Source organism: Argentina silus (genome assembly GCF_951799395.1).
Source record: "Argentina silus genome assembly, chromosome: 14".
In the NCBI taxonomy this organism is placed as follows: domain Eukaryota; kingdom Metazoa; phylum Chordata; class Actinopteri; order Argentiniformes; family Argentinidae; genus Argentina; species Argentina silus.
In genome coordinates this window covers 7,287,478-7,314,159 of record NC_139668.1, presented here as the reverse complement: position 1 = coordinate 7,314,159, position 26,682 = coordinate 7,287,478, and the positions used below count along the sequence as shown (strand labels likewise).

Below are 26,682 nucleotides of genomic sequence, written 5' to 3'. Positions count from 1 at the left end.
AACAAAAACAGCAACAACAACAACAACCATGTTTGATAATGCGTTAAACACAGTATTTCCCTTAGATGATATATTCATATATAGATGTCGGTTAAAAGGCACAATATAAATATGTACAGACACTCAAGACGCAAACAAATACACAGAGAACACATTCTTAATGGTCAAGCTGCATGTGTGTAAAAATGCGTAATCTTCTTCAGGCTCAGTATTGTTCAGTCGTAATCTCACACTGATTAGAGATTGTCGACCCTTCATCTCACTTGACCAGCTACATCCAGCAATGAAAAATCCCTTGAAATACAGTTAACAGGCAAACCACTCACCACAAATGTATTGCACAATCATCCCTTGTTTTCCCCCAATATGTATAATAACAAGGGAGGGGTTGCAATGCTTTGGAGCAGACTGACAACACAAGGTGATATGCACAGAAAAGCAACTGTTTACAACTGTCTTTTCAGACATTGACCTGCACACTCTGCACAAAGTGCTGACCTCATGCAGACAGACACCCAGAAAGTTAACAACAATTCCTGACATGATGACACACCGTAGTAAATGTGCTATTCAAAACCAATTTCTGTGGTACCAGAAACCATTACTCTTTGGGAATATGGATACACAATAGAATGTTTGGTAAACTGAACATCACATTTAAACAAGGGCATCAAAAACAGATTTGGTGTTTTGGTGTGACCTGCACCACATCTAACACTATAGTATTTGAATGCAAACTGAAGAGATTAAAACAGTTTAGGAAGAAGTAACCCATTCTATTATGAGTTTAAACAAGTAATGAAGTAGCAGACATCTGGATAGGAAATGAGGATCACACCGCTTAGACAAGTCTCCGATAATGTTTTTCCAGTATTTAACAAAAACGACAATTAAGTGTATCCAATACAATATTGAGGACGCATCATGTGAATTGTTTACACTTTGAACCAATTGATTTCAAATGATTCATCAATAGAAGTCTCCTTACAGGAACTCAAGGACACTTAGGCCTGTGGTTAACAGATAACCCAAGGAATAAGGTATAATATATATATATACACACACATGTTGAACTTCTATTATGCTCCAAGAAAATAATATGCATTGCTTTGAAGGCCCTACCTCAGTGCCCTTTTAAGCAATGTGTTAATTTACAGAAAGGCCTGTTTTGGCTTCATCTAATACTATACAGCACCCATGGGCCTTCATCATGCAGTGAGTGGAGTTCAGGTTTGGTTCTTCACTGAGTCTCTGACCACAGATCAGTTTTGTGTACAAAATAAAAAACAAAAGACCACAGAAGTCTGATAGACTGTTGAACACAGTGGAGAGGTCTGGACAGGGGACAGATCGGCAGGTAGGGAGAGACGTGTTGTTTGTCATGAGAACACTGTCAGTACCATAGAAGAAAAGCAGAAAGGTTTACATCCAGATGCCAAATATCTCATTTTGAAAAACTATAACAATGCTACCCCCCCTCAGTAACTCTGATTTGCATTCAAGACTGCAAAATGATATATCAACGCTTTCAAGCTTTGGAATGAGTGCAAAACAACCTAAAACTAAAATATTTTCAATCTGAAGTGATGGTTATCCTTCCATGAATACCCTCCAGAAAGAGTAGAACAAGAAAAGCTCTAAACAGCGACCCAAACTGTCCATGCCAGTGCAGACCTTTGGTCAGTTCTTTGGTCGTCAATTTTACTAATGAGAAACAGAGAGAAATCGTAACAACAGCCAGCCTCTGTGGATGTGGAGTTAGAAACATCAGCAAGTGTGGGAGAGATATGAGATATGTCCTCCCCTCGTGTCATTTCCTGTCTGTCTCACTGTCTGACTGCTGTGCCCCAGAGCCAGGCTCGGCCTTAGAGAGGTTAGCTGCCATAGGGAGAGTGCTGGGCAGTGGGAGTCCTGTCTGCTTCAGGTCACATCCAGTCTGCTTCCCAATCACTACCATCCTAACGTCTACCTCAGTCCACAGCCTTCAAACGGGGGCAAGAACTCAGTGTGTGTGTGTGTGTGTGTGTGTGTGTGTGTGTGTGTGTGTGTGTGTGCTTGTATCTATATTGTATGTGTATCAGAGTGTTGGGGTGGAGCTGAGGACCTCACTCCACAAGCCAGCAGAGAGGTAACTGCATTTCCCTTTTAGTAGCTGACCTCCACCCCTTCCTCTCTACAAGAAGTCCAGCTCCAAGGCTTGGTTCAGGGACACCAGGTCCCCGTGGGTGGAGATGCGCCAGAAGGGCATGTTGTGCTGCAAAAGACAGAGCAGAGACACAGCATGAGAAACCAAAAGATGTCACACTGGCACCAGTGACTTGACTTCTATCAAACACTCTGCAGAGACTTGTTTATTTAGAGTTCAAATGTTGTGGTATTTGTTTGACTAAACATGTGTGTGTGTGTCTTTTTCTGAAGAGCACATGGTACCTGTTTTGCCGCAAATTCCTCATCACGGCCGTCCCCTATCACCACATAGGTGACCTTCTTCCCAAAACGAGAGACGATACGCTCAAAGCAGCTCTCCTTCCCTATAGGGAACATCAACAAACTGTCACACAGAGGACAACCAAAACACTTACAGTGCATTCGGAAAGTATTCAGACCCCTTCACTTTTTCCACATTTTGTTATGTTACAGCCTTATTCTAAATGGATTCAATTCATTTTTTCCCTTGTCAATCTACACACAATACCCTGTCTATATAAGGTCCCACAGTTGACAGTGCATGTCAGAGCAAAAACCAGGCCATGAGGTCGAAGGAATTGTCCGTAGACCTCTGAGACAGGATTGTGTCGATGCACAGATCTGGGGAAGGGTACAAACAAATTTCTGCAGTATTGAAGGTCCCTAAGAACACAGTAGCCTCCATTATTCTTAAATGAAAGAAGTTTGGAACCACTCTTCCTAGACTCTTCCTAGAGCTGGCCGCCCAGCCAAACTGAGGGGACAAGTCTCTGTGAATGTCCGTGAGTGGCCCAGCCAGAGCCCGGTCTTGAACTCGATCGAACATCTGGAGAGACCTGAAAATAGCTGTGCACCGATGCTCCCCATCCAACCTGACAGAGCTTGAGAGGATCTGCAGAGAAGAATAGGAGAAACTCCCCAAATACAGGTGTGCAAAGCTTGTAGAGTCATACCCAAGAAGACTTGAGGCTGTAATCGCTGCCAAAGGTGCTTCAACAAAGTATGTTTGTTTTTAATTTTTAATTAAACATTTCTAAAAACCTGTTTTGGCTTCGTCATTATGGGGTATTACTTTCCAAATGCACTGTACACACACACACACACACACACACACACACACACACACACAGTCACTTAACTCTAGATTGAAGATACAGTGTACCAACCTTCAAATTGAATTGAATTCAGTGTCTTTTTAGTCAGTTGCCTAAATTGAGCAAATGTTGACAGGTCAGTGTGCATCAGGTTTACCTATCTTGGTAGCGCTGTAGATGTTCTCTATGGGGAACACATCTCCCAGGCCGTAGAGCAGCACCTTGGCCAGAGCAGGAACGAGCTGGGTGGTGGTGACCAAAATATTCATACACTTGCCCCTGTAACCACACACAAACACACAAAGAAGTAAGAGCCATGCTGGAGGGACCTCTGCTGTATATTGTTTACATGCAGTTAACTCATAATTAAACCTATTAAACTATAGTGGAAAACAAACAGCACAGGAATGTTTAGAATGTAATTGTTTAATCTAAAATGTCTCAAGTTCCTTTGTGTTGAGGTGGCAAATTAAAGCAAATTTACACCAGTTTTTCCCTGGCTTGCTTTTTGGGGGTCTAGGGTCAGGTGCATTTGTAACCACATAATTTGCCTGTGCAAATATTTTTTTAATTTGGGAATGATATTTTGAGGAATCAACGCAAAGCTGTAAGAAGCAAGACTGATGAAAATATTGGCTGTGCAAATGTTTTGTCTTAGCCTATTGGTGCAATTTGTGTTTGAAGTAAAGGCGTCATATATAAATAAGAGTTAGTACGACAGTAGCCTAAAGGCGCCCAAATTATTTCTCTATTTGGTCACAATAGGTGATCACACCAAGAGAAAAGCCCTCCCTGTGCGCAACAGGGACACAACACTGTAAAACACAGACAACCAGAGTGTCATAGTAAAAAGTTTAGGAATAAACGTCTTGCTTCATTCACATGTTTCTCCATCACTCTCCTTTTATAGAGAGGTGCTACATCTGTGGGGGACAACATGTTCACTGTATACTTGTTCATTTTATTTTTATTTTACCTTTATTTTACCAGATTAATCTCATTGAGATTAACAATCTATTTTATTAGAGAGACACAGCTTTTACAAGAGAGCCCTGTAAAGCACTTTGTGACAAACAGTATTTGTAGAGAGTGCTAGACAAATACATTTTATTGATTGATGTGGACCAATCGCCCTTCTGACCTGGACTGTATGAGCAGCAGGGACTTGAGTGCAGTGCTGAGCCACGCGTCCGTCACATTCTCTATCTCAGCCTGGAGCCGCAGGAGAAGGTCCCTTTTCATAGGACTCAGCAGGGCTGGAGGGAAGCAGTTACAGGGGTACATCACCACAGCAGCCAGGAGATGGCGCAGGAGAGCACAGTTACAATATAACTTGTTATTGCCAATCTTTAATATCCTGACTGGCTTTAACAGGTCCAGATTGTCAATGGCATGACATGACAACATGACAACTTCCTTATTTTAACATTTACAAGAATACTCAAACATATTTTTACAAGCATCTTACCTCCCACATTCCCTTTGTAGCCATTGTAGATCTCCTTTAGACGACGGTAGCGGAAGGCCAGTTTGCGCATCCACTCCACTCCCCCCTGGACTCCCGTGTTGGCCCCTGGGACCCCTCCCCCGCTGGGGCCGTTAAAGCCGTCCGCCAAGAAGTTGTAGGTACTGAGGGAAGGTAGGAGAGGGAAAAAGAGGGGGGGAGAGAGAGAGAGAGATTTCTACATGACTACTGAGCAAAAATGTGACTCAAATGTATCCTGGACATAGCAGCAGACATAGCAGCATCCTAATTGAAGACTTACGTCAGATCCTGTCCATTGTCATCGGAAGCCACGTCTTCAACATGGACCTGATCACATTCCTACAGAGGGAAGAGCAGGGAGAGATAAAGTAATGCTGTACCACTAATGAAACAGTCTCTCATTAACACCCACTAATCAATCATAAGTTCACCTAACCACTGCATGTTTTTCACGACTTTGTGCATCACCCACCTCCCCATGATGGCTGTCATGAGAGTACGCGCCAGGGGAGGCTGGGGGAGGTAGAAATCGAGGACGGGCTCATTGTAACGCAAGGAATGGAATGAAGAATGGTATCAAACCCGTCCTCCGATTTCTGCCTCCCCTGGTACACATGCATGGGCTCCTATGACGGTGAGCTCGTTGAGAAAAGACAGTACAGTGAGTCACCTGAGCCAAAGGTGAGGTTTAGCTACAGTACCTCCAGGTCATTGAAGAACAGGTGAGTGTCTGCCAGCTCGAAGATCAGCTCCTCCATCTGAAGGCCCAGATTCAGTACAGTGGCCGGGTCCTGTGTAACACCAAGAGGAATGGAGGAGAGGGGGTGGGGGGGTGGAGGGTTGTACTGTATTAACATCAATTAAAAAAAACGGATGACATTTTAATCCATAGATTAATCTCTAATTAGATCAAAATATTAGATTTTTTCCCCCGAAAGACACACCTTCATAAACTTCTGAGCAAAGGATCCAGTGAGCAGAGAGTGAAAAATGATGATGGTCTCATCCAGATCCCACAGAAAGATTCGCTGAATGTGGGGAGGAAATGTTGTTATTAGTATCTGTGGAGTCATCAGAAATATATGTTTTGATGATATTGTGCTACATTAATGATTGAAAACAATTGAGCTTGTGTTATAAACTTTCCATTAAACATTTGAGTGGAGCGGATCAATCCCCTAATACACAGAGAACCAATCACCTAGTGGAGGCAGAAATCGGAGGACGGACTCATTGTAATGCATAGAATGGAATGAGGAAGGGTATCAAGCACGCATTTTTGATACCATTCCTCATTCCATTCCATGCATTACAACGAGCCCGTCCTACGATTTCTACCTCCACCAGCCTCCACTTACACAAGTAGTTGGCAAGAATTTGTATGTCAGTGAGAGGCTGTCTGTGTCTGAGTGGGGCCCTGACTGGGTACATCTGCCTGTGTCTGAGTGGGGCCCATAATAGTTACCTCCAGATCACTGTCAGCAGGCTGGGAGCTGTCGGACTTCTTGGCCTTCCCCTTAGCTTTCCCAGAAGGATTCCCGCGTCCATTCTCATCCTGGTCTCTTGCCCCGGTGGGAAGAGCCACCCCTGTGGGCAGGGCCACCCCTGTTGGGAGGTTCTCACGTGGGGACGCATCTGAGGGACAGCACAGACATCTTGAGTACTAACACCTCCACATATAAAAACCCTTAATTGGCTGTGTTTCTGAATGTTGAACTGGCTACACAACCCTCTGCATATCAAAACAATGTTGATATAACAAAACAAGGTGGAATTCTAATTTGACCCCACAGTGTCATCCATCCAGCTGTATAAGAAAATGAATCTAAGAATGAACTAGAAAAACAAGTTACAGAAGAAACTTTGTGGGCTTGCAAAGACTTATTTTGGCAGTGGAAAAGATGTTTCGATAGATAAGAGATAGTATAAAGATGGTTTTGGTTGGTTGGTTGACTTTTTCAAAACCAAAAGTCATAGCAATGTGAATTAGACCCCTTCCATTTTTAAAGTTGGATTGGTGTAAATAGCTTAAAAGTTGTAGTAGGTAGCAGGTGAGTAGCAGGGGGAAGAATTGGAATAATAATAATAATAATAATAATAATAATAAGTAGTATGTTGAAGAACAATAGTTGGATTTGCTCAAGCAAGCCCTCCTAATAAGGAGCTGACACAGATAGCATGAGAGAGTGGTAGCTATTGTGTCATGTGTCAGAAGATGTACCTGTAGTGCTGGGCAGTCCAGCTGAGGCACTGCCCTCAGTCTTTATGGCTGGATACCCAGCCACGCCCACTCCGACTCCATCTCCGTCGCTATTGGGCAGCCCAGCAGGCACATAGTTGGGGGGCGGGGCGTAGTACTGAGGGAACTGATTCTGGCCCAGCGAGTTATAGCTGCTGTATTCCTGAACCAACAGAAAAAAAAAAGAAAAAAGAGTAGAACCGAGGATTAGTGTGGAAGGACAAGAGGTTTTTTGTTTGTGAGCCTCTAGTTTCCTTTTCAAACCCAACCCGTAGCCCCTGACCAGGGAGGTGATCATGACTACAGCATAGAACATTTGGAAAAACGGGATATTGACATAGGGCTCGATCAAATTCAATGGTGTTAATAGAGGATGAATGTCAGAAAAAGGCAAAAAGTCAGGAAGTATCCCATCCCTGCTTACCTGGTGAGCCCCAGTGGCTGTGGTTGCGGCAGTAGCAGAGGGGAGATTAGTGTACACACTGGATGTTGTGAAACTGGAGCCTGAAAGACAGAAACCACACTTCATAACACTGGAGCTGACATGGCAAAACATCAATACTTTACCTCAGTGTGACAAATCCTTTACTCTACTCTACAATCGCAGCAACGGGGGGAAGTCTAGCCCTGCGTCCCAATTCTCCACCCTTTTCCCTTAAGTGTACATTTGTCCACTACACCATCCTATGCTATTAAATCCAATGTAATGTAGTGTACACTTCAGGGCATAAGGCTGGAACATTGGGATGCAGGCTAGGAGTAGGTTTCTACTTAACCATAACCCCCTAACTTTTCTTGTCCGTTAAACTTGAGATGCTAACTGGAGATGCTATGACGTATGTGAGACAGGGTGAGGTCATGGCTTGCCTTGGCTGGGGTATGAGTAGTGCACCTGGCCTGGCTGGGTTGAGGTATATGCAGTGCTGAAGCTGAGAAACCCAGGCTGGCCAACAGAGGGCACTTCTTGCACCTCTGTCTTAATGCCTGGCCACATAGAACCTGAGGGTAGAGACAGCAAAAAGAGAGGGAAAAAAAGAAAGGATGACAGATAGAGGAGGGAGGAGGAGGGGGAAAGGGAGAGTTAAAAAGAGAGACCGTTTCGTAGTCAGGAAAAGTGCTTTATTTGTCAGGAGAAATCGTAGGGCATTGAATTAACAGCGCAAAAGCATGTTTTTAAGCTTAGTCATTGTAACAAACAGAGGCATGGTGCTGGTTTTAGTTAGCAGATGATGTTAAATGAAGCAGAGGCCCGGAGAGGAGAGGAGAGGAGAGGAGAGGAGAGGAGAGGAGAGGAGAGGAGAGGAGGGACTAACCGAAGGGTGGGAGGCCATAGGTCTGGCCAGCCTGGGGAAAGGAGGTGTACACAGTGGACTGGGCCAGCGGCGGGAACCCCACCTGGCTAGCATAGGATGTGACCGCTGGGCTGTGGGACAGGGAGAACGGGTTTGTAAGAACCACTGGAGCAAATCAATGGAATTAGTCAGCTATCTCAACAGAATCGTATCTTCCACTGACATACAGAATCTTCAGTTATAGTTCTAGCAGAGATAATATCATTACAGATCGATCAGGTCCAAACATACACGGCGGCTTTTCTCACAGCGAAGGACACTTACTTGCTTCCTTGGTAGATCTGTGAGGTATATTCAGAGGCAGTCGTTGTCGTTGTCACAGCTGGAATGAATGAACAATGAATGAATGAACCAACACGAGTACGTTGTTTAAAAAGTAGGTCTCAGGATAAGATTTGAGAAAAAAAAAAGCGCAGGATGACGGGGGGGGGGGGAGGAGTGCTTCGCTCGTACCGACGTGCGCGTAGGAGTTCATGGATTCGTCGCATGCCTGAGCGCCTGACCCTCTCTCTGGACCAGACTGCTCCCTGTTCACTGAAATCAAAACACTCACAGTCAACCATCTGTTCCAAATGAACACTTCACTCAAGTTGTCCATCCCATCCACAAATCCCATCTGTTTTTCTCCATGCACACACCAATGGATGAGTGGAGCATCTTCCACTTAGAAACTCTCTCTGTCGTCCTTTTCTCGTCCTCCACTCACATATATGTATGGATATGTCATTTAAGCTGACGCTTTTATCCAAAGCGACTTACCTTGCAGTGAGTGCATACATTTTTCAGTATATATGGTCCCAGCGTTGTTAACGCCATGCTCTACCAACTGAGCCACAGAGGACTCACCTCCATCGAGCTGGGCTCTAGACAAGTCAGTGTAGGAGCTGTCCTGCTCTGCTGAGTGCAGGAGGCCAGGGGGACTGCCATCATCACCCAGTCCCCTAGACAACACATCCAATACCAGCCATTACTAATCATCACCTACTGCCCCACAGAAGGTTCAACCTGTGGCAATGAGTAGGGCTATCCATCTTCATTGTCCAACTATCCAGTAATGCATTTATCTGTGCAGACTTCCATCTATAGTATTAATTTTAAAGCAATACAGAAAAATATGGCACAAAATAAAATGGCACCAGTAAAAATATACAACAATAAAACACACAGCATCTAGGCACACATTAGGTGACATGTTTTCCTTTTTGGAGTCTGGAGTGGGGTTCAACTGATGCAGACAGACAGTCCCTCTTAAATTTCCGCTCTTCCAGTTGAACATTCAGAATTTAGATCTCAGGTACTGTAGTCTGAGTGGTTTTCCAGAGGAGACATAAGTGGCCACTTAGAAACACTAAAGGTTCAAAAACACACATAATCAAAACTGACCGTGGCCCTTTCTCCAGTCCGACGTCTAGCTCATGCCTGGCCTTTTTGGTCTGTAGAGGGAAAACAAAACACACTCTTAATTGAAAAACGTATACTAAAATTACAAATAATTAATAAAACAATAATAAAAAATAATGATTGGGTCTGCTAATCTAGAAGTGTGACAGGCAGTGTGTGTGTGTGTGTGTGTGCGGTAAGCGGTGTGTGAACTCACCGGCAGCTCCTGCAAGTCGTCCATGTCTGCTGCTCGTCCTCTGGACATCTCTAATCTAGAGTCTCTTACTCTCTACGTGTGGGGAGGCTGTCGGGACCCTGCTTCACACAATCACACAATCACACACAAACACGCTTTAAGTAGTCTCCCCTTCGGCTGCCATCCCCTCCCCTATTACCCTGCCCCTTCTCCGATGCCCCCTGCTCCGCCCCCTGCTCTGCACCCCCATCATAGGGGTGATCAGCAGAGAAGCGTGATGTTGCATACAGGGCAGGAAGTGCGGGCCCCCTGGTCTAATCTACCGCACGAGAGCGGCAGGTGAGGCTTGCGTGGGGCTGACATTGCTCCATGTCCCCACAATGCTTGTGTTTACAGTGGGATTAGCCGAGCGTGCCTCGTTACATGTCTGACCTAACCTACATTTAGGGAAATGTAGTCCTGCGGATTATATCAGAGGCATTAAGTGTTTAGGTACAAGCTGTCGTATCAATAGATGGTCTGGGGGATAAGATCTAACCTCCTTTCAACCACTGGACGCCTAACCCCTTTCCTCTGGACCAGTCATGGGTCCAGAGGAGAAGGAGGGAAAATAGGTCAAAAAACATCCCGATGTATGAGAGACATGTTAACCAGTCGTGCACATGACCAGGATGCCACCTGCATTACAGGCTAAATGAAGGCACATGTCAGAGGAACACTTTCAACACTTCACATGATTGACCTGCCCAGTTTTCCTGACCTACATCAAAGAGAAACATATTCAGTGATGATTCGCTGCTTCTATTTTCTTAAGACGACGTCCATATAGACACTGTTGCTACAGTGTACCCATGTGTGTCAACTTCTGCTAAGCCAACCAACACCAAGTACATTTTTGTAAAAGCTGATAAGCTATTGTTTTTTTTATTCAAGGGGCACACAGCTGGTAAACACACAGCTGGTAAACAATCGAGAATTGGCATGAGCTCAGATAAAAGTATCTCTTGTGGCCATACATGAACCAACCATAATGGCATTGCCCATACATTGTTAAGACAATAAACTAATCCAAATCCAAATGATTGCATTTGTTGCTCCACTAACAACTGCGTTGGTGAGGAAGGTGCTGTGTATTGCTGACACTGGCAAATAGTGACATCTCCGTTACCACGACAACCATTCTCAACCTACCACCACCTGCTGCTGCTGCCTGGAAACTCAGCTGATGTTTCCCTTTGGTGTGTAAGTAGCCATCTGAGAAACACTCAGTCACCACACACGTCTACCTCTCTCTCAGAATAACAGCTGCACCGCACAATTTCATGAAGCCTACGATCAAAGAAGAGAGAGAACGTCTTTCTCTATAATACCCTCAACTATAGAGGCTGAACAAAAGTGTGCATCCGGAAATAATGTATACAGTCACGTTTGTTCCCTCTGTAGAATCATGTTTCATCATTGTTCTTTAAAACATATAACTAGCTTTCAATAGCATCCGAAAGACAAATTGCCCTAGTAACACTGCAACATCAGCCATGTCAGCCTTTTCAACATTCAAGTTGAAATGACAATCAATTATGTGTATTTGATATGTATATTTAAACTCGTTTGGCAAGGCACGCTGTGGTTGATTACACTGAGGGGCTTGAAGGTAAGGAGAAACAAAGTAACATTATATGTGGGGGACAAACTCAAACTGCCTGAGCATGCAAAATGTAGCTGACCAGAAGCTGATTGTTTACTTCCACTTGGCAACTGATAATGAGCCACTGATCCAAACGCTGTACACTGAATGGTTGACATACATCATTTTGATGTTTGCGATGGCTCGTTTACAGGAAGATACTGCATTTCCCAAGTCAAGGACGGCTTCTGAAGGTGAAAAGCGGCTAGCTAAAAAGTAATGGCTAGCTAGTGTAGCCGTCTCACGCAAACAACAACAACAGATTGATTAACTACCTAACAGTTTGTGGTGAAATAAACTGCTAACCGCCGTTCTTGCTGTCAGCCTCGTCAAAATGCTACTAGTAGTAGTGAGCTAATAAGCATTAAGGATGGCTAGTTAGCTAATAGGTAGCTGTTTGGCAGACATACAGGCTTGCTCGCCTTGCCTTGTTCAAGCAAAAGGCTAGCGAGCTAACTTCGCTAGCATTGCAAACGGGATGTATATCTAAAATCATATTCCCTTTCGAAAATGCATCAGCATCGATGTAAACCATATGTATGTAATTACAATTCCCAAAAAAATATAATGATTAACCTTACCATATGTGTACCAAATGTGTTTTATTTTATTGAAATGTCTTCGTACTGAATCCACACTGCTTAGCTTTGTCTGTTGTTAAGGACCACTATTTTGCAGGAAGTATTTCTTCTACGCACGCGTTGAACGTTCAAGAGTGAGCGAGGAGATAAATATATCATAACGGGGCTTTGACCATAGGCAGTTCTTCTACAATATGATTACGTCTTTGCATTAGGCTTCACAAGGTTAAATACACATTTAAAAGAACTTTTACATGACTGAGTTCAGATGCTTAATTGTGTAATGGCTCACTGGCAGTATTTGTGGGAAATGAAAGGTCGGTTGAGGGCAAGTGTTACTGGAAGCCACTTGGAACGGTGTCTGAATGTAAAGTAGCGCACTTCAAGTTATGTGTTGCTTCTGATGGTAGTTTTTTTTATTTATTTTTTTACTGCAAATCTCAAGGAGACATACTTGATATAGATTATTGACCCTCAATAACCATGAAACACTATTGTGATCTAACAGCATTCAAAAGTTTCCCTTCAGTTTATGATGCCAAAGTCATCTCTTGTGTATTGCAGACAGGCAGTAGACCTTGTAATCAATGGACACATTGTGTCTATATTTGTGCCTTGTGCCTATATTTTATTGGGAAGGACAACAATTATTTGACAAGGTTAGGATAAAAGATTGTTAAATACGTCCCAGAGAGAGTGTTATGTCACATTCCCTCATTCAACTTTCAGACCAAACTCTCAGACGAACAGACAAACTCAGCAGGAATAAGTATGTTTGAGTATTTATGGGTGCCCTACCTTTATCAATTTACAAAGCATTAACCAAAGTGATATTACTTTTAGAGCAGAAATTGTTATGCAAGGCATTAATAAGGCCAACTAGAATTCAATTAGTCTCTGTAAACATGTTTAAAATGTTTATTTTGACCATGCTTATTGAATCATTTCATTAATTTGGCAGGATACTAATTCAGGGCATTTTTCTCCATGTAATATTGAATATCATTACTCTTTCTTGCCAAACCAGGGATATTACTGCAGAGCCAGGGATATTACTTTTTAGAGCCATGACCATCAATGGCTGTAGTACTGTCTCAAAACTCAAGTCCTGCACCAGTGGTTACTTTCTGTCTAAGCTGTTACTGCAACACAGCTTAGATGTTACTGCAGCACAGCTTTTTAGGTCCTTGTCTAGACCATGAAGATTACAGGGAAGAAATACAAACACATATGGATCAGATCTTCTTCACATGCTTTCCATGGCCGGATAGGCACACCTTACAAAATGAAAGACATTCACAGTTCTTTTCTATCATCTAGGTAGGACCTTTGTACATGATGCATATATGTTCAACAACAATCTAGTGGATTCTTCAGTGTTTGCCATAAAACAGCAATCACATTCACTCTCAAGAATAACAATGATTGATATAATATGTGTTATTTTGACTGCAGGCCTATTATTGCTGGTAAAACCGTATATCTTATTTTCTGGATTTATGATAAAAAATATAATCTACATACAGCAGATGTGGCTCTAAATCGACACAATCTCTGGCGGGTAAATGTGTAAAAGTGCAGGTATAGTACAGAATTAGAAGAAAAACAAGGGTAAGAAAATAAAGACATGATTTTTCCACACAGGGACTTCATTTCATATTAGAGGTATAAATAGTTTTAAACATTTAGAGCTGGCTAATATATATGATTTTGTTGTTTGTAATGACTAATCTAAATGGCATGGCAAGAATGCCAGAACATGGAAACCCGACAGGCTTTGGTCAGATTATAACATTCAATACTGCTTTTAAAATAGAATATATTTTGTGTGTTTTCTATGCATTGTCATTCTTTGCTTGAAAATCTTCAGTTCTTGAAGACAAATTGGTCAACAGTGGCATCTGGTTATATCTAGTACCATGGTTCATTACTTGGTCCAGTAGTTTAAAATGACCCGTTACATTACATTGAAATTTCATGTTCACTATTTGTCCTACTTATTTCTGATATGATTTGAGGGTGAACAGATACGCAGCTGTCTGACCAATGGGCAATGAGAGTGGATTTTCAAACAATGCATTAATTTTCTTGACCCTTGTTTCCTCATGTGCAATTGAGCATTCACACATAAAAAAAACAACAACAATAAATGCCATGTGACTCAGACATATACATCTTTAACATATGCAGATACAGTATATCATGAAGGCATCGCCCTCTACAGCTAGTGCCATGGTCGAAAGTCTAAACAGAGGGAAAAGTCTGTTTTGATGCAGCTGGCTCTTGCTCAGCTCTGTTGCTACTGTTCACGCACACTGCCTTTAAACTTTAGGCACTTCACTCGTCTCTCTGGCAGTGGCCGCGGTCCACAGCGATTAGAGAGCAATGTTCCCATGTCCCTCCAGTACAAACGGTTGTCCCCGTTTCCAAACTTGCATCCGTCTCAGGATTGGAGAGGGGTAGTGGGGGTCATTGGTGTTGAAGACTAGAGTCCCATGCAATCTACACCCACCTCATGCAATCCCACAAGATCCGGAAACCCTTTTTCATGTCTATCAGCTGCATGTCAGAAATCCTGTCAGGAGGCCATGCGAACCTCCCCCAAGGCTGCTCCTCTGTGGTCCCTCTCAGAAGCGGAGACAGTCAGTGTCTCTGTCTCTGTCTGTTCTCCTCTTGTCTACGGAGCTGATGAGGATGGAGGTGGGCGCCTTCACATGAAGGCGTGGTCAGCGGGTGGGCCGTAGGAGAAGCCTGGGAAGGCTCCAGCTGCCTCTCTGATGCTGCTGGTCAGATACAGGTGGTCCGTGTTGCACAGGGATGAGGTCACAGGGAGGTGGGTGAACTCTGGGTCGAAATGGCGGAGGTCTGTGGGCCCACTCTGTGGAACCAACCAGAGAGAGTTATTACAGGGGTGCTCCAAAGCTCACATGCACACTATACACTTATGCTATACTGTATGAATCGATACATACACACACTGATCGTTCTGATGTGTAAACATACTGTACGTACCACTGAGGGAATGAAGGGTGGTATGATCTTCCTGGCCATCAGGTCATCCCAGTTGATGGGTGAGAAGAAGGCATGGCACTTGAGCTCCATCTGTAGTCAAATGAAAACACCACATCAGTCCACTGGTGGAGAACCAATAAAACCCAAAATATTTCTCTCTGTTGTGCAGAAAGCATTCTGTGTGCATGTGTGTGTGTGTGTGCTAGCAATGTATACTTACAAAATCATCTTTCACTCCCAGCCTCTTGGTGCGGTCCTTTTGCAGAAGCCCCTCCAACAGTTCCCTGCCTGCGTTGGACACGTTGGGCTTCAATATCAGGGCCTTGTGCAGGATGTTGTTGTACATCTCAGCTGTGTTGCGACTATAGAAGGGGGGCTGTAGGGGGAGACAGAGAGACAGCAAAAATCAGTTCAGGCTGCTCCACCACACTTTGGACACACCGCAGGAATTGCCTTGTAACTCAAACCGGTACTGTGTCTGGCACTTATTGACGTACTGATGCCAGCTGTTTTGCTCAATATGTATCATCAAAGAAAGAGATGCTGAAGAAAGCCCTTTCTACTCACCAGGCCATAGAGCATCTCATAGAGTACCGATCCCAGGCACCACCAATCGACGGTGCGGTCATACGCCTGCTTCTGCAGCACCTCAGGCGCCAAGTACTGTGGAGGAGGAGACAAACACCATTAAACCCACGTTCAAAACTGGGAAAATCCACAATCAGCTGTGTGTAGTCTCACAAAGTCTGACTCTGGGTTCCGTGATTAAGTGTATCATGCACAGTGGCGATGAGGAAAATACTGGGTCAGAAGGTGCGTGTTCTGTACCTCTGGGGTCCCACAGAAGGTTGTGGTGGTTCCAGAGGGCTCCAGGCCCTCTTTGCAGAGGCCAAAGTCTGTCAGGACAATGTGGCCTGTAGAGTCTAACAGGATATTCTCAGGCTTAAGGTCTCTGTGAGGGAGGAGAAGAGGGGGGGAATTAGAAGCCAAATAAACACAGTGACCCCACACTCTATCTCACATGTACTCACTACTTGCATTTATTATGCCTTTTGTGCATATTCCCGTCTAAAGAAATGTTTCCCTCTAAAACTCAACATGTCTTATTTGTAAATGTCCACCAGGGGGCAGTGTAAGATGCTAGTTCATACCTGTAAACAATATGCAGGGAGTGGAGGTAGCCGAGTGCACTGGCGATCTCTGCAGCATAGAACCTGGCTCTTGGCTCCAGGAAGACCCTCTCTCGCTGAAGATGGTAGAACAGCTGGGGAAAAGACCACCTGAGTGTTATTTTTTGTTTAAAATAGTGTCTATATTTTGTAAACACCAAATGATTATATGGTGTCACTGTACAAATATCCTGTTTCAATATTACTGAATGTGCCTGACATTACAAATAAAGTTCCTTCAGGAAAAATAAAAAGATATTCTAAAACGTAATCTAACATATATAGGGTGAGTGATTTTTTGAGGGTATGGTAGTGGCTTACCTCTCCACCATTGACATAATCAAGCACAAAGTAGAGCTTGTCAGTGGTCTGGAAGGAATAGTGAAGTCCCACCAGGAAAGGGTGTTTGATATTCTTCATTAACACACTTCGCTCCGCCATGATATGCTTTTGCTGGATGGGGAAGGAAAAGAAAGATGACCATACCACTCAAAATCACATAATCAACACAATACGAAGAAAAATGTTGAAGGGGTTAAAGGTTGTTTTGATTAAGTTGTTGCTGTTGTCTGTGTGTGTGTGTGTGTGTGTGTGTGTGTGTGTGTGTGTGTGTGTGTGTGTGTGTGTGTGTGTGTGTGTGTGTGTGTGACACTTGCTATTTGCTTGGGGTTATGATTGAATTGTATTCATGAAGTGAAAACCAGAGGAGTGAGCCTCACCTCTTTCTTTTTAATGATGATTTTCTTCTGTAGAACCTTGACAGCGTAATACTTGCTGCTCTCCCTGTGTCGGGCCAGCAGAACCTATGACCAAATAGACAACAGATGAACCTCTGAATCATCCGGTGAGTTTTCTATAAGACTGTGAGAGTGGTTTAATAGCAGGCAGGAGACCAGCCACACAATCAGCCAGACACTCACCTTCCCAAAGCTTCCTTTGCCGATGATTTTCAGGTAGTCAAAATCACATGGTTTGATCCTGGGGGAAAGACACAAAAAAGGGGTTAGAGATTGATAGAAAGAGAAAAGATTGACGAAGAGAGAAAGAGGAGTGAAAAGCAGAGTCATATGAGGAGAGATGTTAAGACTACTTACTGAGTCTCCTCAGCCAGGGAACTTCTGGGCATATCCAGGCACATCTGAGAGAGGAAGAGGAGGAGAGAGGTCAGATATGAACCCAATTATCAAGGCTCCAGATGAAATATCTTACATCAAACAGGTAGGCTACAGTTAGTGTGTCCGCCTGCTACACTAGCCAAGCATGCTTACCGTTCCAAAGTCATCATCATCCATCTCCTCGTTCAGGTTCTCATCAATCTTCAGGAATGAGCCAGAGCTGAGAAATAAACAGAGAGAGCATTAGATTGGATGATTATTCTCTTGGGTCATTTTGACTGATACTTCATGTCATCCCACTCCATGGGAATAAGTGACTCCAATATAAAACAACATCATAATTCCCAGACCGGATTCATTACAACAGTAATATTTGGGTTGCTAGTATTGTGATTATTAATGTAGCCTACATGACATTATTTGCTATTTATATATTTCGAAGGTTTGACATTGCAATGTGTGTGGGTTGTTGATTGAGGTGAACAGTGTTTAGTAACACAATGTAACACGTCATCATTATGCTGTGTGAGTGGCCCTGTAAGAGATGCAGACAGGTTCATATGGGTCTGAGAACAGCATAAAAAAAGCTATTTTCTTACTGTTTTAATTAAGACAAATAGGCTGTTGACCCTCTGTAGGTAGCCTAAAGCACCTGCCAGATGGACAGGAGTTTCTAAGCAGGTGACTCAGACATGTCTGGGACAGTCTTCTACGAGCAGCCCCCTTAAGACGGCAATAGCATCTGGAGAGGACAGACGAGGGGCTAAGGAATCTACCACCAGACCCCGACCTGAATGCTGGGGAATTTAGAGAGAACACACAATATCGTGTGGTGCGCGCTTAATTGAATTATCGCGTTATCCCCGTCCCCGACTAGGGGACAGAGGGGATTTGTAGAAAAGGTGCTTATCCACTGGACAGCCTGTGACGGGAACGCGCTTGACATGAAATACCTATTCTTGAGTTGATTACACCAGATTACACGGTACACTGAATGTACGGCCAAACCCAGGGACAGTTACGCGGGGCTGATTGGATTGCACTCAATGGACGTAGATGCATTGACGCACAAAAATAGTCAAGTAGGCCTTGTGCGCAATAGTCAATACATATATATATATGTGTATGCAGGTAATTTAAATCCAAACTGTCATATTTGCGAATGACAATTAATGTAAAGTGGGTATATTCGTAGCCTTTCTTTCTTTGGCCACATATGTGCTGTTTACTTACTGTTGACAGATTTGAGGGTTTGACACCAGCCTCTGGATGAAGTCGTTCAGTCCCATTTTCCTCTCCTTGATGAAAGCTGCAATTCGAAAACAGGCATTTACGTCAGCAGAGAGCCAATTGTCACCGATAGTAAACACTGCACTGGACTACAAGTGCGGCACAGGGGCGAAGGATACCTGGTAGACATGCATTTCACAGGTGAACAGAACAATACAATATACAATATCAGCAATAACCGACCCATTATAACCTACAACTGTGAAAAAAATACAGCTGCATTGGAATTTTTTAAGTGCCCCAACATATGCTGTTGGATAGGATTCCGCTAAACCGCTTTGTGCGTAATGTACACAAGCTCATGCGTTACGAAACCTATAGGCCTATATATCATAGCCTACTCTTTTTTTTTTAAACCCGCTCCGCATTCAGTCATGAACAACGTGAAATGATTACTATTGACAGTCATCACAACATAAGATAAGATGAGAGAACCACTTGATTTAATCAATAAGAAAATTAGCGCAGGTTTTCAGTCTCTGTCGGAACCATGGACTATGAATTTCCATTCATTTCCATTCATACCAAAGTACAGCGCATTTTATATTACAGTAATAACAACAACACCATGCCTATGCTCACTCCTTAGTATAAGGACTGAACTCTTAACTAAAATGATAAGATGCTTACCAGTGAGAACGGATACAATTCCCCGCATCTTGCAATAACTCAAATCACATCCAGCCTCGGTCACAGCCATTGTGAGGAAATAAAATATAGTATCCAACAAGCACCAAAAAAGTATCTAAAAACAAAAAGCTTTTATATAACATACGCTGGTTGTTCTAATTCCAATTTGCCCCACTTCGCGTGAGCAGAGAGCGCATAGGAAACGCTCGGCTCTAACTGCTGCTGTCCCCTGCGCGACGCAGCCAGTTATTATATACGGAGCACGTGGTTCAGGAGGCAAAACACTGACATCACTTGTGTTACCAAGGCAACTATGGGAGGAGGAGTGATGTCACGGGATTCCGCAGCTCTCCATCCTGCCTGCAGGAGGCGGGGGATGACGAGTAGAGTTCACCGCATAGGTGGAAAAGATTGCTCGGAACCACTCCCCCACTTCCCCTCCCTCCTTATCAATGGAAAGATACAGCTGCCGGTTTTCTCCTCAGGACCAAACAGAGTAATGGCCCTCATTGATCATTCATAACGACAATGCCATGGGTATAATCACAGGTATTCATTCATGCTTCTGCTATTGGCCACATAAATAAATACACTCAATACAGGCCACTTTCACCAATGACTTTCTGATTCTTTTATGAGGATGAGGAAATGCATTTCATGATTAAAACATTTCAGCTTCTTGTATGCATTATACATCAGCAAGTCATTGCCGTGAAATGTACATTGCGAGGAAAACGTAAGCCAACAAAATGATGCTTTATCTTCCACTATTTCTGCCATGCATGCATGCGCAGCATAGAAGAAATGATGCATACAAAATGTTCATCGTCCATCTTTGTGACACAAGGCCCTGTTCCTGGGCCCCTGCACAGAAGCCTGTGACAGGTCAAGGTTATGATGTGGCTCGCTTGGCGTGGTTGCCATTATGCAATCTCATGTTATAAATGACATCATGCTCCCTTAAGCCCAATGATCTATCCAGAAGGCAGCCGCCACATATGTGTTCCACTAACCCTGTCAGTTATATAAGTGTGTCATAACGTCGCTATCTCTACGGCACGACAGCTTAACACCCATAGGGTTAATGATAGTTGGTATAGATATGGGACTACGATGGGAAGAGGGGGTACAGAGAGAGAGAGAGAGAGAGAGAGAGAGAGAGAGAGAGAGAAAGAGAGAGAGAGAGACAAAGAGAGTCGCAAAGGGAATAGTTTCCATTATCTAGTCACTTGGCTGCTTCCCAGAAAAGAGTAGGCCGACATCTTTAACACTTTGATGTATTTTTTGATTTATGGGTTAGGAAGCCATTTAGATTAAGTGCTTCCCTTACTTTCCTTATATGTGCTGCACTGATCATATGGCTTGTCCCTCCCTGGTAAAGGGAAACAGCAGGTACTTGACAAACCGGACAAACAAACTGAAAACAAACAGCAAAAACAAAACAGAGAACTGTCACGGGAACTCCCAATGTTCTGCTTGCTCAGTGGCATGTGACAGTCATGCAAACTTCGAAGAAGAATCCCACGCTGAATGTCACTGAGTGTGACAGAAAGGTAGTTTTTACCAAGAGGAAGTATGTTGGCAGGCCAGAGGGAGGCAAGGACAGAGGAAACGTATTGGCATTGGTAAAGAGAGCCAATGGCTCACCGTGCTCTGTCAGGCTATCATAGCATACAGCCCTTGGCAAGATCTATTTACACGACCTGATCGGGTTGCATGACACTGACACCCGTTAGGAGAGGTAGAATATGGGAGAATATACCCTGACCTCATACACTAGTACACGTCACCCTTTTATATCATGTGCTACTGTTTGATATCATTAAAACGTTATATCAGAGCATTTATTACTGCAACACGCTTAGAATCACGAGGGAATTCCCCTTGTACAGTGGCATCTATCTTTATCTTTATTATTTAGCATGGTTTATTATGAGGTTTGCTCAAGCAGAAACTCCAGCAGAACCGGAATATCCCCCTCAGTATGTGTGTGACGTGTAATCAAAAATATTTGTAGACCCTGCCCTTCTGTCATAAATCATATTGCCAGAATAATGGTCCCTAGAGTGTAGCTTACACACAAACCATCAGAACAACACAAATAGCATGTACAAGGGAACTCCTATCCAAGTGTAGCAGAAACCCGATCCTATTCCTTCACCCTTTGTGATGAATAAAATATTCACTACCTTCATCTCCTCTTTTATTCGACAAGGCCTGTGGTAAATCAGTAGCACTGAATCTACCGCTCGTAACAACGCGCCTTCCTGTGTTTCACACAGTGACAGATGCTCTGTCTTCAAAACTGCACCTCCGTGCCAGAGTTACCACATTACAGTGTTAACGGGTATAATTAGCCTTACAAAAAGTCCCGTGCCTCTGATTGTCTGATCGATGCCAAACAGACAGGTGGTACAGACGGCACTTCCGTTGGTGAAAAGTACCCATGAGTCACTGAGGGACCCCTGCAAGCAGAGCAGTGCTTCTAAATGTCTCTGATATGGTGCCATCTATTATTATCCTGCCTGTCTTGTTATTACTGTGCGTTGCCTTGGCTATGGTTATCGCCGCTGAGCTAATATGGGTGCCGGGGTTGAGTATTTGCATTGGAAGGCAGTGTGTCGCTGGGTCAGGTCCCCATCTGCCTTGCTTGGTTGGGAAGGCAGTGGAGAGATGACTTACCCTGGCCCAGGCCCCCACCTGACTAACCTGCTGCTGCTGCAGCTGGTGGTGCTGGTGGTGGGCGTCATGCACCGGGGGGGGGTTGGGGCTCCAAGGAAGTGTGTGTGCGTGTGTGTGTGTGTGTGCGTGCGTGTGTGCGTGCGCGTGCATGCGTGGGAGTGTGCGTGTGTGTGCGTGTGTATGCGTGTGGGGTGTGGGGTGGGGGTGGGGGTGAGCTGTCATTCTGACTGACTCAGAGAGGTGTTCACAGCATTGACTTCCCGCCCACACAGCCACCTCAGCTCCATTCCCTCCCCCTCCCCCTCCCCCTCCCCCATCTCATCATCTCTCCCTTCAGTTTCTCAGTTGCTTTTCTTCCCCATTTTCTTAGGGAGCCTTGTCCTCTAGCCCTCCTTTCCATACCCTCTTCTTCCCCCGTCAGTACCCATCTATCTATGCTCATTCTGTCCTTGCTCAAGGCACGTTGGCCTTAGTCAGAGACCTATTGAGACAGGAGGACTGGAGGTGGGGTCCATGACACACTGCAGTGCTGCTTTAGGCCTCGGTGAGTAGGAGGGCTTAGCTCATCAAATACACATACACACACACACGCACACACACACACACACACACAGTAGTGTTAGCCTCCTTATTTCCTACTCCAATATCCAATAAAGAGATGACTACAACCTCAGCTGGGATATGGATGTATGGCCTTGAGTCAGCTGCGCCAATTGAATAAAAGCTTTGTGATCTCACTCTGGAAAAGAGTTTCTGTAATGGTTCTGGCACCTCTATACATATTGTATTAGCAGCGCCATCTGAACTGTTACTTTGTGTCCAAGCAAACTGAAAATGCTACAAGTACTTCTTACTTGAATATGAATACTCCTACGTTATGCTGTTTCGACTTGACTACTGACAACATAACCAGTTAAGATCATCTTTAATCTTGGTAGGGTTAGACTTTGATTAATAATGATAACCTTTGTGTAATGGGAACATCTCCATTCCCTGTAGAGTCTGTTCTCTTAGATACGGCTCCAGAGCTGCAGCCAGGTGACTCTATAAAAGGCTTTTCATGCTCCAGTGGGTTCCTGCTTCAGCATTACTGATCTCATCACGGTTCAGTGAAACTCACAGGAGACACAGTGAGGATTATAACACAGAACAACCTTTCCTGTTCAAACCTCTACACTGCTCATGTTTACAACCATCACTGAGTCAATGGGGTAGTGTTGTGACTTGAGATAGTTCATGTTATGCTTGAATTCCTTCCTGTGTCTCCATACATGGAGCTGGTACCGTATGTTTAGGTCTTGATGTAACCATAGCTGTACGTATCGCCTGTCTGAGATCAGCGTGCAGAGGTCATAGTGTCAGAGTGAAGTGATTGCTGCCGCCCACTCAGGGGAAAGATAAAACACAGAGAGAACTACAAGATGAAGATGGAGGCTTATGGGTCGGATATTACAGAATAAACTGGATTATGTCAGGTGTGATAGGTAAAGCTGGGATAGACGATAGGTGATATGACATTTTGCCTCTGATCCAATCATCAAATAGTTGTGTGCAATGAAAAAGAGAAGCAAAGAGATAATAGCAAAGAGAGGGAAAGAAAGAGGTGAGTAGGCAATATGGAAACAAACATTCAAGCAGCTAGAGATGGAAAAGAAGTGAGAGAGAGAGACAATATGAAGTCAGAGGGGAGGAATATGTGCTTATTGAGAGAGTGTGCGAGGAAGAGAAACAGAAGCAGAGAGATGAAAGAGAAAGAGACTGAGAAAAGGGAGAAAATAGGAAGATCTCTTGAATACAAAACATGCAAAGTAGTAATAGACTGAGCTGGACCACAAACAAGAGTGGACCCTACTTGGGATATGCATAGCTAGGTAACCTTGTTACAGTACATCTCACACACAAGAAATTGAAATTCCTACCTATGAAGGATTTCTTGCCGGTCTTCATGTCCTCTTGCACCTGTTTGCCGTTTGTACAGTGCGTGTGTGTGTGTGTGTGTGTGTCTGAAGTAAGATATCTTAACTGCTTTGTGTGTAAGTAAGATTGTCTCCGGCTCCTCTCCTTCCGTAATATGCTCCTTTCTCACTGCAGCACCGCTTGAAGCAGACTCTACAATTCACCAGACCGGCAAATCATTTCCCTCATCGCACTTCCCTCTTGCTCCTCTCTATCTCTGTCTCTCTCTCTCTCTCTCTCTCTCTCTCTGTTTCTTCCTCCTCTATCGCAGCCCTGAAATGATGAAACCATAGAGCTGAAACCAAAGAGCAGTGACGCACCTGCCCACCCCCTTTCAACCCCCCCCCCCCCCACACACACACATCTCACCTGTTCCTTTATCTACCTGTGAGCCACAAACAAGACAAAAGCAGGTGTTAGGTTACCGTTCTCGTGAGCACGGGAGTCCCGCCTGGGGGAAACCGGTCTCTATGATACAGGAGTCACCTGAGCACCATGGGAGGCAGACGACAGGTTTTTGAATCCACCTTTAATTGGGTGATGTTCTTTTTAATGATGTACCCGCTGCCCCCAAGCTCCCTCGACTACTCCATTTACGGTCTCTGAAGAACTGATGGAAGTACAATGATGTGTTAGGAACACTGACAGGTCTGAGTGCTCTGACTGCCTGCCTGCCCAGGGTTGTAGGCCAGTGGGGACAATGGGAGCTGCTGGACAGGAACTAGGTCTGTGGGGCCGGTTGGGTAATTCACTGTCGTCCTATTGGAGAGACAACCGGGTCATTGATGAGGCCAGACCCTATTCAATGAGCCAACCCCCAGCAGTGAGGATGTCTCTTTCTCTCTCAGAGCCATTATCCGAAGCTCGCTCTGCCACGGGCCTCCTAAAAATGTGGAACCAGTGTAAACAACTTTTCAAACCTGACAGACATTAGTATGTGTTGACACTACCTAGTGTTTACATTCTCTTGTGTGTATACTATGCAGACAGTAGTTTAGATTACTATGAAGGACTATTGTTCCATTGTTATATCACCTCCAACACAAAACCCTGGTATAGGTAGACAAGAATAGCTAAGCCATTCAAATGTAATGGCTGTAGTATGCAGGCAAAGGACTCAAATGCACGACTCAGGGACTACAACTAAAATCCAAAAGAATAGTCTTTCATTCCAAAAACCAGGGGTCGGTACACAGGTAGGCAGTCAATGGGTAGGCAGATAGTCTGATAAGGTGTAGGCAAAAGCTAAGTCAGAATAAACTATCGGATCGTAAACCAGGAAAGCTAAACACTAGGAATAAACACTGGAATGTATTGACAAAAGTACAAAGATGAACTGGCACAGAGACTGGGGAACACACAGACTAAATACACAGGGAAAGATGATGAGGGACAGGTGAAGCCAATCAGGGCGGGGTAGACAATCACATTACATCAAATGGATATGGATGACTTTTCATTCTCCAGTGTGCACCAATATGACTATCCTGTGTTGAAATGGTACGTCTTTGTCCCTTCGGACTTCTGTGTGTGCTATTTGCCTTCCACTTTGCAAATGAGAATAATAAGACAACCCACCATTGGTAATTTGTATAGATTACACATCCACTTCATGAAAGAAAATCAAAATGCATATTACTATAACCCTGAAAGAGAAAGCATTTTATTTCCCAGGGAAATTGTTTTATTTTAATGGTCTTGCGCTAATGGAGTCCATTCTAACCCTATACACAGTTTGGAGATGAGATGTGCTATGCCATGCAGAAAAATCATGGCCGCTCGGTCATAAAAAAAAGGGGCCTGCTTAATGAATCAGAGGATAATCCAATAAACTCGACGTGCTTTTATATCCACATTTTCCGATGCTTCTGTCCGAGGCCACTTACATATTTATGCCTTGACGCATTCCGCAGCCCATTCATCCTGCTGTATTGATATTAGAGCAAAAGTGTATTGCAGTTGTTGTCGCAATAGAGCTCCCTTGCCCTGGTGTTGAACCCTGGGATTTGAACAAACAACAACTCCCACAAGCCTTTAGAATGTATGTTCACTATTTGAATGCAGATACTTGGGAGTTCAGATACAGTTTGACATTTTACAGAGGCTAGGTTTTTACCACAGTATCTTCAACTGTGTGTCGTTATATCGAAATAGGTTACAATGTTTGCTGAGTCATTTTAGAACTGGAGCCTGATGTTGAAATAAAAAGACTGCTCCAACAAATACATATCTATTGGTGTCTTCTCATGGCACTGAACAATTCTAAGCAAACACTTCACAGGGGAAGTAAAAATAAATACTGGCAGATACCATGGAGCTTGATAACTAATAACTGATTTGTTGGCAGAACAGCTTAAAAGCTAAACATAAAAAAGACAGACAAAGAGAGAAAGTGTGTCAAGCTAGTTTGACTGGGAGGATTTGCATGTTATCTAGAGCAGAAAAGCAGAGGGGTGAAAAGGGTTGCCTTACTTTCTTTAACAAGTCATTCTTCATTTGACTCACCATTAAGATGAGTACATCTGTGGAGAAAGGGAGTGTAATGTTCATTACAGCATTACAAATCTACAAATGTAGAAACAGAAATGAAATGAAAAAAAATGACATTATAAAAACAGAATATAAAATA

At 43.8% G+C, this 26,682-nt stretch overlaps 2 protein-coding genes across 6 annotated transcripts; both read right to left on the bottom strand.

The window, feature by feature from the left end:
• Positions 1-2,122: 2,122 nt before the first annotated feature.
• eya3 (EYA transcriptional coactivator and phosphatase 3) lies at positions 2,123-12,286 on the bottom strand. Of its 4 annotated transcripts, XM_083684330.1 has the most exons (19): positions 12,200-12,286; positions 9,956-10,053; positions 9,742-9,791; positions 9,205-9,299; positions 8,812-8,892; positions 8,623-8,680; positions 8,320-8,429; positions 7,874-8,005; positions 7,431-7,510; positions 6,989-7,169; positions 6,233-6,402; positions 5,712-5,795; positions 5,469-5,558; positions 5,048-5,106; positions 4,750-4,910; positions 4,423-4,537; positions 3,439-3,560; positions 2,431-2,531; positions 2,123-2,254 (listed from the first exon to the last, which is right to left on the bottom strand). In XM_083684330.1, exons 2-19 carry the CDS (start codon positions 10,001-10,003, stop codon positions 2,174-2,176), a joined length of 1,818 nt encoding a protein of 605 aa, XP_083540456.1. In that variant the 5' UTR covers positions 10,004-10,053; positions 12,200-12,286; the 3' UTR covers positions 2,123-2,173. The 4 variants fall into 4 exon arrangements, with proteins under 4 accessions (XP_083540456.1, XP_083540453.1, XP_083540454.1 ...); XM_083684327.1 differs by lacking the exon at positions 7,874-8,005; XM_083684328.1 differs by lacking the exon at positions 7,874-8,005 and having other exon boundaries at positions 9,956-10,056; positions 12,200-12,267.
• Positions 12,287-12,602: 316 nt separating this feature from the next.
• On the bottom strand, positions 12,603-24,297 carry LOC310815207 (serine/threonine-protein kinase Sgk1). 2 transcript variants are annotated; one of them, XM_083684903.1, is made up of 13 exons: positions 24,017-24,297; positions 18,729-18,804; positions 17,649-17,715; positions 17,475-17,518; positions 17,301-17,358; positions 17,100-17,183; positions 16,702-16,833; positions 16,363-16,475; positions 16,040-16,163; positions 15,779-15,874; positions 15,432-15,587; positions 15,212-15,301; positions 12,603-15,077 (listed from the first exon to the last, which is right to left on the bottom strand). In XM_083684903.1, the coding sequence occupies exons 1-13, from the start codon at positions 24,042-24,044 to the stop codon at positions 14,910-14,912; spliced, it is 1,236 nt and encodes a 411-aa protein (XP_083541029.1). In that variant the 5' UTR covers positions 24,045-24,297; the 3' UTR covers positions 12,603-14,909. The 2 variants fall into 2 exon arrangements, with proteins under 2 accessions (XP_083541029.1, XP_083541028.1); XM_083684902.1 differs by lacking the exon at positions 24,017-24,297 and adding an exon at positions 19,416-19,595.
• Positions 24,298-26,682: the final 2,385 nt, after the last annotated feature.

What these genes read in the sequence shown, in the direction of transcription:
- LOC310815207 (XM_083684902.1), bottom strand. Translation starts at nt 19,485, where the DNA reads ATGGCTGTGACCGAGGCTGGATGTGATTTGAGTTATTGCAAGATGCGG. An exon ending in CCTTCTGTGGGACCCCAGAG is followed by an intron (nt 15,875 to 16,039) that starts GTACAGAACACG and finishes CCTCCTCCACAG; the next exon opens with TACTTGGCGCCTGAGGTGCT. An exon ending in ATGAGATGCTCTATGGCCTG is followed by an intron (nt 15,588 to 15,778) that starts GTGAGTAGAAAG and finishes CTCCCCCTACAG; the next exon opens with CCCCCCTTCTATAGTCGCAA.
- eya3 (XM_083684330.1), bottom strand. Translation starts at nt 10,003, where the DNA reads ATGTCCAGAGGACGAGCAGCAGACATGGACGACTTGCAGGAGCTGCCG. An exon ending in ACGACTTGCAGGAGCTGCCG is followed by an intron (nt 9,792 to 9,955) that starts GTGAGTTCACAC and finishes TTCCCTCTACAG; the next exon opens with ACCAAAAAGGCCAGGCATGA. An exon ending in CTATGGCCTCCCACCCTTCG is followed by an intron (nt 8,006 to 8,319) that starts GTTAGTCCCTCC and finishes CTCTACCCTCAG; the next exon opens with GTTCTATGTGGCCAGGCATT.